At 41.0% G+C, this 8,751-nt stretch overlaps 1 protein-coding gene across 7 annotated transcripts in view; it reads right to left on the reverse strand.

Moving 5' to 3' along the window:
* The window catches only part of scube2 (signal peptide, CUB domain, EGF-like 2), a 35,978-nt gene extending 27,686 nt beyond the window's left edge, over positions 1–8,292 (reverse strand). For 3 of the 7 annotated variants that reach the window (XM_088413548.1, XM_088413544.1, XM_088413542.1), the window contains exons 1-6: positions 8,042–8,292; positions 7,586–7,705; positions 5,969–6,094; positions 4,526–4,660; positions 1,435–1,560; positions 1,219–1,335 (exon numbers count right to left, since the gene is read on the reverse strand). In XM_088413548.1, coding sequence (XP_088269674.1) covers positions 1,219–1,335; positions 1,435–1,560; positions 4,526–4,660; positions 5,969–6,094; positions 7,586–7,705; positions 8,042–8,129 — 712 coding nt within the window. In that variant the 5' untranslated portion in view covers positions 8,130–8,292. The remainder of the gene's footprint in view (positions 1–1,218; positions 1,336–1,434; positions 1,561–4,525; positions 4,661–5,968; positions 6,095–7,585; positions 7,706–8,041) is intronic. The other 4 variants (XM_088413547.1, XM_088413546.1, XM_088413543.1 and 1 more) reach the window with 3 other exon arrangements.
* Between the last annotated feature and the right edge of the window lie 459 nt (positions 8,293–8,751).

Consider the following 8,751-nt stretch of genomic DNA (forward strand, 5'->3'; position numbering starts at 1 on the left):
AGAAGCCTTTGACGGTGAAAGTTGTTATGACTTTTTATGAGTTCATTTTCAACAAAATCAACTAACTCACACTTACCTTTGTCGAGGCAGATTTTCGTATATTGGACAAGTGGTCATATGTTATAGCTCGTGTATCATGAACCTCAAAACACAATGCTAACTCCATTGACTAAGCTGTGGGGAAAATACTAAACACTGGAATCATTAAATGAGTGCAAACTGTGGAAATGTCCAATCCTTGATGTCCCACCTTTAAGTCCATGTACTAGTACACTCGTTGTTCTCACTATAAATTCACTATAAATTCAGCGCACGTATTTGAGCAAATAGTGATCATTATTAAACTTTTAACTGCTCATTATTACAATTTACATTTTTCCTACTGTTATTTTTGGAATACCGTGCTACTAAAACTCAACCTCTTATTTGGAAAAGTGTACAAATCAAGTCTTATATCTTTGTCTCTCATTTTATGGCACCAACAGTTAGACTAGATTTTAATAAATGTTGAAGTATGTGACTGGTAAAAGAATATGAAACACGAGGGAGGAGTGTCACTACAAGTGACTGTGGACACGTTTATTGAGAATGTTTCAAAACTTCCATAACATTTTTATTAAACTTTATTACAAGGAATGAAAGAAGCCGCTTGTCATATTGTCAGAGCCACCATCTTAGGTTCATCTGCAAAATTACCAACAATATCTAACTCGCCCTCACACAGATAGACGCGCCGTGCCGGTCATTAATGGTTCGCAAAAAATAGAGCCCATGGTCTTCAAATCAAAGGTTCCACTGTTTGCTTTTGAATGCTAATTGCCTTCATAATGCATATTGTACGTAAACAACAACAAAAAAGTCAAATGTTTATATGTTTTCTATCCATACATATATACATATATATATATATATATATATATATATATATATATATATATATATATATATATATATATATATATATATATATATATATATATATATATATATATATATATATATTATTAAATAAATACTGAATTTGACTGACTGCAATTGTGACATGGTCGTGATTGTATTATTTAATACAATGGCAGCATACTCATAAGGCATCAATGAGGGAAAGTTGAACACATTACTGTAATGTCTTTTGTGTGTGTGTGTGTGTGTGTGTGTGTGTGTGTGTGTGGTGTGTGCATACATTCAAACTCAGACATGAACAAATGCTAAACGACTTACCGACGCACGACCTCCTGTCAGGCTGCAGGGTGTATCTGACGTGACACTTGCATATGGGGCCACTATCTGCGTCTTCGCAGGTGTGCTGGCACCCTCCGTTGCCATGGTTACACGTCACTATGGAGGTCAAGATTACGCAATTATGAGCGACACAAACGGAAGCCCTCACATGTGTGCATTTGTGGCTTTGTAGTGTAAAGTAAGCTTCAGACGTACAGATGCAGCCTCTCTGGTTGCGCGCCAGCTCGAAGCCCGGGCGACACTCGCAGGCCACGCCCCCCTTAGGCGTCTCTTTGCAGATGTGGGCGCAGCCGTGCTCCTTATTCATACAGTTGAGGCCCTCTGGGATGCACAGAGGAACACAATAAGGCTCTCCAGACTCCTACAGTGAGCGAGCGGCTCCACACAAAAGGCGCTCATACTGAGAGATTAGCGAGGGTCTGATTGTTCTCAGGCTTTGGAACAATCCAAAAACATTGACTGCCATGTTATTTTTAACTGAAGCAATACAGAGGAGCCTTGAAATAAGAGAGTACTTCTTTCCGTGACAACCCTCATAACTAAAACCATCTTTTTTTCCCATTGAGAAAACTCCTTTTCCAAAAAGATAACAAAAAAAAAATGGAGTGGGTACGCTAATGAAGAAAAATAGCACTCCATAAAATATTGATGCAATATACTAAACTGAACTAAAAGGAAAGAAACGGTAGCGCAAGGGTTAGGGTTAGGGTTTATATTAACTCCCCTCCACCTCATCAGTGCGGCGCTAATGTCAGAAGATATACTATATGACAGAGTACTTTTCTGGTAACTTTCAACGTGTTGCTGTTCTTTGCAATGTTAACTAGCATTAGCATTAAGCTAACACACTGAAAGCAGAAGCTATGGTTTGTTTTAAAAACACCAAGTGTAATCATCTTTGTTTAGTTTGACAGTAAACATCAACTCGCGTTTAATTTTTTATTGTTAGCCGAACTGCTGCTTATTATAAAGGGTGTTGAGTTGCGTTCGCTGCCACTGGAATTTGCGCTTCCAGGGCCAACGCAGTGAAACGCTTGTGTGCTCTACCGGTCTCCCTTGATGCTTTCAGCTGGAAAATGAGATATGGAGCAATTGTAAAGATGGGTCACAGCTGAGTGGCCAGGTCCTCAGGATTTAAAAGGCCTGTCAGGACCCGATGGAGTGGAGAGCACAAAGGCGCTCGAGTGTGATGTGTGACACAGAGCACACAGGGGCGAGTGTTGCACTTATTAACTTGTTTTGTTCTCGGGGATGCAGACATCCTCTTTCCCACAGCGTGTTGCCGCTGCGGAAGAAAAGTGAAGGAGATGGAAGCCAGCTTGAAGCTGTCAGGCCTCATTGTGCCCCTAAAGTCTTGAATTTGTATGAGTATTTGTTACTCACAAGGAGACTCAAAATTCACTTGAACGTTTGATTGCTGAGAGATGCACGAGTGTATGGAAAGTCATTTGATTATTTATTCGACAACATTGATATCTAGCAGCCAATTATATTGCAGCAGGGCGTGTCTTGCCTTAGAACGCAACATTGAGATATCGCAACTCCCCTCTGAGATTATCAGAAGGGTTCTGATCATTTTTGTTCTACTGTATGCAGAAGATACAGAAGAAATGACTTATATTTTCTACACATTGGAGCCTTCCGTTGCTCCTGAAAAGAAATTGTTTCCACTACTCAAGCCACTTCTGGCCTTCTAGCACAACTTAGAGCAAAATATCATTGATAACGTGCTCATAAAGCTTAAGGCGGTCTAGTGGAACGAGTTACTTTAACCTGGAGAACCCCAGAACCCTTTTCTCCTATCAAAATACCATTAGAACCGAGCCCGTGGGTTCCCCAGAAGTGAAAACACAGTCACTACGAGCGCTTTGAATTGTCTTACAAGGCGAGGACAAAGACCACAACTAGAACTTGGACGCTAAAGTGGATATCAAAGATATTGGATAAATAGTAGTTATGGTTGTAGCATTGTAATTTAAAATTTAATTGCAATTAGTAGGCTAAATGAAACGGTAGGAGGGGAAAAACACATTATTAGGAAGACACAGTGAATATACAAATGTGCTGAAATGTCTTACAAGTGGGGACGATTGGTAAACGATGAAATTGGTGCATATTTCAATATTTGGCAGAAAAGTACAATTTCTAGTTTAGTCTAGCAAAGAGCTTTGCTCTGGCTCGCTACATAGGTTTGTAGCTATCGCTAGGGCTATAATCACAGCTGTGTGCTTTACATTTATGTGGTAGGCTAAACTTGAGCTGCTTCTGTGGTAAGCAAACTTTTGCAAAGAATGCATCTTACCCTACCTTTAACAACGGTGCTGTCGGAGCGGTTAATTTAAAGTTAATTTTACCGTTCATCAGATCAAGGACTCTCACATGCTCTTCCATTTTCACGTCTTCCTTCTATCGTCTCACCACAAAAGGAGCCAATCATGTTATGCCAAACACAATGACAGCTAATTGGTGTCCACATCAGGGTGCGATTAACCTTTGTTTGCCAACCCCATCGACACGAGCACAAGAAGTTTTAGTTAGTTTCTCTTCGCCTCGGGTGAGGCATAGGGGAGAGATAATTGCTGTTGCTTCTATTTCGTTTGGGGTTCAAGGCGATTGGGTGGTTGGCCCAATGCACCTGAGACCTGGTCCCTGTGGATTGAAGTCATGAGAGACCTAAGGTGGGCTCCACCTGGAAGCTTACAGCACCTGATATTACCAGGCCAGGGACTAACTAGGTCCGACCCTGCTTAGCTACTGAAATGGTGGCGCTCTCAGGCTAGTATGGCCATTAGCCCCCAAAGCACAAGAGTCATAAAAAAGTGATCCAATCAAAGAAAGCATCAAATTAGAGATTAAAAATTAACTTACCTCTATTAAAAAAAACAACAAAAAACGTTATAACTATGATTTCATTTCATTTGATTGCATTTCATCTGTTATATTTTTCTATCCCCTAATTGACATATCCCATTAACTGGTCAATTAATTAAGAAAAAAATATAGAAGTAACTTGTCTTTGATCAATGTTAAGGTTAAGTTATATATGCTTTCCAGAATGTTAAAGCATTTTACATTATGTTGTCTTGTAGATGTTATCTTTACAACAGAGAGAAGCACAGGGAAAAATCCTCAGATTTTTTGCTGATTTTGAGGCTATTTGTCTATATTGTCTATTTTAAGATATCCAATGTCAGCCAATTAAATCATCCAGAAAACGAACTGTTTGGAATCAAATATGAAGAATGTTCAGCCGCATCCATTCCGTGCTGGCGTGTCGCACACTCACCAACAGAGCGGTGGATGCACGTGTGCTGGTTGTCGCTGAGGAAGAAGCCGTCCTTGCAGCGGCACTCGTAGCTGCCCATGGTGTTGACACAAGTGTGTTGGCAGCCGCCGTTGTTGAACTTGCATTCGTCCACATCTGAAATTCAAAGTCGAAGCCATTCACCAGGGTCTTTACAACCAGGGGTGTCCAAACCATGACCCGGGGGGCCATTTGTGGCCCGACATCTGTTTTTAGCAGTATACCCGCACTAAATGAAAATATGACAGTGGAATTAAAAAGCCTACACACCCTTTCTGAAATTTTTAAATGCCAAGTTTTTGGGGTATATTTACATATTTACCGAAATACGTATGTGAAAACCCGCTGTACAAATGAAAAAGATTAATATATGAAAACCTTTAGGAGAAACAAGACATGAAAATATGTTTTTTTCAAGTAAGCAGCTAATTTGAGAGTATGGGCAAAGCATGAAACACGTGCCAAGGTCGTTAATCTGACTAAGAGCATATCGGGAGCATTATCAGTTACGATTGTAACATATTATTTAGTATAGATGAGTTGATCGTGTCACATCGCAGTGGGACATATGCGCATGGAGGGTTTTTTTTTTTCGTTACACTGTGAGATTTATACCATTCACTGGAGGCATTAGAGTGGACATTTGAGGTGGGCGTATTTTCGGCACATTCATCTGACACGCCCACAGCATTTGCAATGAAAAAACAGGATTTTTCCTGATTTTGAAGATTCTTTTTACATAATTGGTGATTTTTTTTTTTAATCATTCAGATTTGAAATTTGACAGGGTTGCTGACAGTTTCAAGCTCTATAACCAGAGATATGGCACGATCAGAATCAACCAATCACGTTCAAGCTCACGCTAATTGTGTGTCCTCACACCACTGCGACTATTTAAAGTGCCTCTGTATAACCCCAAATAATATTTGGCTGTTCTAGAAGGCTTTTTTTTGGTATTTTGTGGGCATTTGGATATTGAATTTTTGTATTTTGCTATATACACCAATGGACTAAAGCTGAAAAATGTCAAAGTAGTCCTTTGCAGTGATTGATTTTTCTACATTCAGCATTTGGTAGAAACTGTTTGGACAGCCCCTAATTAGGACTCATTGGTTCAACTTAATCAGCAGATGCAAATCCATCACATCATTGTTTTGTTGATTGCCCCAAACATACGATAAATACAGCTTTTTACCCCCCTTAGTCATTTCATTGCAGACATAAATATTTATCCGACTTTTGAGACAGCGCATGAACAAAACCAAAACTATTTGTATTAGGTTACATTTTCTCTGTGTGTGTGTGTGTGTGTGTGTGTGAGTTTGAAAGCAAGAAAAGAACTCCCGAGTCAGTGTGAGAAAGTTCGCACTGAGCCAACACAAATTTAATGTGTGCCATCAAAATCCCCCCCTCAGCTGATTTTACCTAAACAGTTGTGACCGTCATGGGCCAGATTGAAGCCGTCGTAGCAAGTGCAGCGATAATTTCCTGGTATATTATTGCATTCGTGTACACAGCCGCCATTGTACTCCAAGTCGCATTCATCAATGTCTGGGGAACAAGCAGCACATAAATCACCGAGGTTGAGCAACAGGAGTACAGTACAGCTCATTTGCCAGAAGTTCAGAGTAGGCTAATGATGTGATCTTATGCTACGAGGGGTCGTCAGGGACACACTGTAATTCCTCTCTCACACTCTACTGAAACACTCATACGCAAAAAATGAAATGCGCCCTGCAGAAGTGTTCTCAGAACACTACTAAAACGGCTGCATGTAACATTGAAACAATGGCATCCACAAGACTGAAACACTCACACACACACTACTGAAAATGTTCTTGTCGACATTAAATGAAACATTCTCACTCATGCACACTACCGAAATGCTCTCATACAGGCAACTGAAACAATATCACAAACTGCTGGAATGTCTCAAAACACAGGACTGAAATGCTCTCATAAATACAGTACTACTGAAATGCTCCCACATCATACTGAAATGGTCTCAAACACACTACTGAAATATGTTCGCATACACCATTGAAACCTTTTTGTTCACACACACACGCAACTGGAATGCACTACAACTGACATTTCGGTCATTTGTGTTCATGATTGACATGCTCTTACATGAACTGTCTCATGCTCACGACTGAAATGCTATGATGCAATACACATTGATAAAAACCTAGACTGCAGGCTACTAATGTGCTCTCATACACAATACTGAAATACTTGTGTACAATTCTAAATGCTCTCACACGGTCGTAATATTGTATGCTCTCACTTCTGCAAAATGCTTAAAATGCTCTCGCATGAACATGGACAACCCTGACCAAGGGATTTTTTTTAATATGGGCCACATTGTAGTTATGGTTTTTGTCGGACGGCCATTATGACTGAAGTCAAATAAATTTGAACTATGATTGTCACACATGTACACATTTCAAAATTAGAGGCTGATAAAAACTGTTAAAAATGGGTCTTGATAACAAACAATTGTAAAAGTTGAAGGAAAGTTGAAAATTCTGCACTTTAGCCAGAAACTTGAAGTCATAAGTAGCACTTTGCGGGCCACCTAAAATGATGTGGCGGGCCAGATCCGGCCCCCCGGGCCTTGAGTTTGACACCTGTGCACTAGGTACTCTCTTAATACTGAAACACAAACAAATTCTGTATGTTCTTCATGCACTCTCTTGCACACGCTCCTGATAGTTCACTGCTCATTTACACGACTGAAACACTCACAAGATTCTGTAATGCAGTCTACAGAAATGTTCTCATGAACACGACTAGCATCACCCGCCAAGGAACACTCTAATTCACACAACTAATTAACACTCTCATACAAACCAATGAAACACTCTCATGCAAACTCCCGAAGCACTCTCACCTCACGGCCACTCGCATGCACCCCTGAAAACGCTCACATACTGTTTCGGTGGAGTGCGTGCGAGAGCGTTTTAGTAGTTTAAGCGTGAGAGGTCATCTTTCAGTACGTCTCTGACGGCCCCCCGATACGATGCTGCGTGCACACATTACCTTCACAGTGTTGGCCGTCTCCTTTAAAGCCTGCTCTGCATGTGCACTTGTATGAGCCCTGGGTCGTCTGACAAATCGCATCTATGTGACAGCCATCACTGCCCTCTGCACATGGGTCTGCTTGGAATACCACACAGCACAGTCAACATGGATCTCAACAAGCCTTGCCAACCACTGGACGTAAATACGAACAAAGTATAGTCAAGGTGAATCGGGCAAAAATACATGCGTTTGGAGAAAAGGAGAGACATAGTGGAGCTTCCCAACCTTAGAGCAAACGTGTAAATTGGGTAGAGTAGAACAAGAGCGCACTCGTGAAAGCGTGCGTAAAGTAGCCGTCTCAAACACACACGTACACGCGCACGCACACACGCGTAAATATATATATATACATATAAATATATACATATATATTTGCACATGCGCACGCACATACACGCACGCCAATGGTCCCACCTCGAATCTCTGGAAGCGCCGCGCTTTGGCGACTATTTAACAAGAGCAAAAACAAACAAAAGTCCCTTGTAGCCCAAATAGCTCCCATGGTGATACGATCCAAGTTTAGAGGTCTGCTCAAAAGGACGCGTACGCACTGGAGTCGTGACCGAGCGTCCGCCTCATTTTCATTCTAGCCTGTCAATCTGCCTCACAAGGGCCTTTTGAAAAGAGAAAGGAGTGAGTAATAGTGAATGTGTGGGTCTGCCTCTGTGTGCGTGTGTGTGTGCGCGTGTAAGCCCGAGGGAGCGAGAATGAGGGCGTGCGCGTGTGCGCGTACACGGGAGAGAAGAGAGAGGGAAAGGCTTTTGAAGCGGCGCAAGCGTCAAGGTAAAGTACTAACGAGCATTACACCAGAAGTAGTTTTAGACAAAATAAAAGCATCAATCTCAACGCTTCTAAAATCCTTTTACTTTTGAAACGATCCGTCCACGGGTCGACGTGTGTTGTTTCACTTGATAGGATTTGGATTTGCAAAGCTCCGTAAACGTTTAGTGTGCTTTGCAAAATTAGCAATAATAAACTCAAGACCAAAAACGTAAACATTGACGCAGTTAAAACTACAACTTTAGTACAAAACGGTTGTTTTGTACTTTGGGACTAAACGTAAATATGGCAGTAACTAACACCTAACAACGTGGTTGCTTAGCAACAGTTTTGTCACTTCAACC

Source organism: Hippichthys cyanospilos, chromosome 4, assembly GCF_059441005.1.
Source record: "Hippichthys cyanospilos isolate Australia breed blue-spotted pipefish chromosome 4, RoL_Hcya_1.0, whole genome shotgun sequence".
NCBI lineage: Eukaryota > Metazoa > Chordata > Actinopteri > Syngnathiformes > Syngnathidae > Hippichthys > Hippichthys cyanospilos.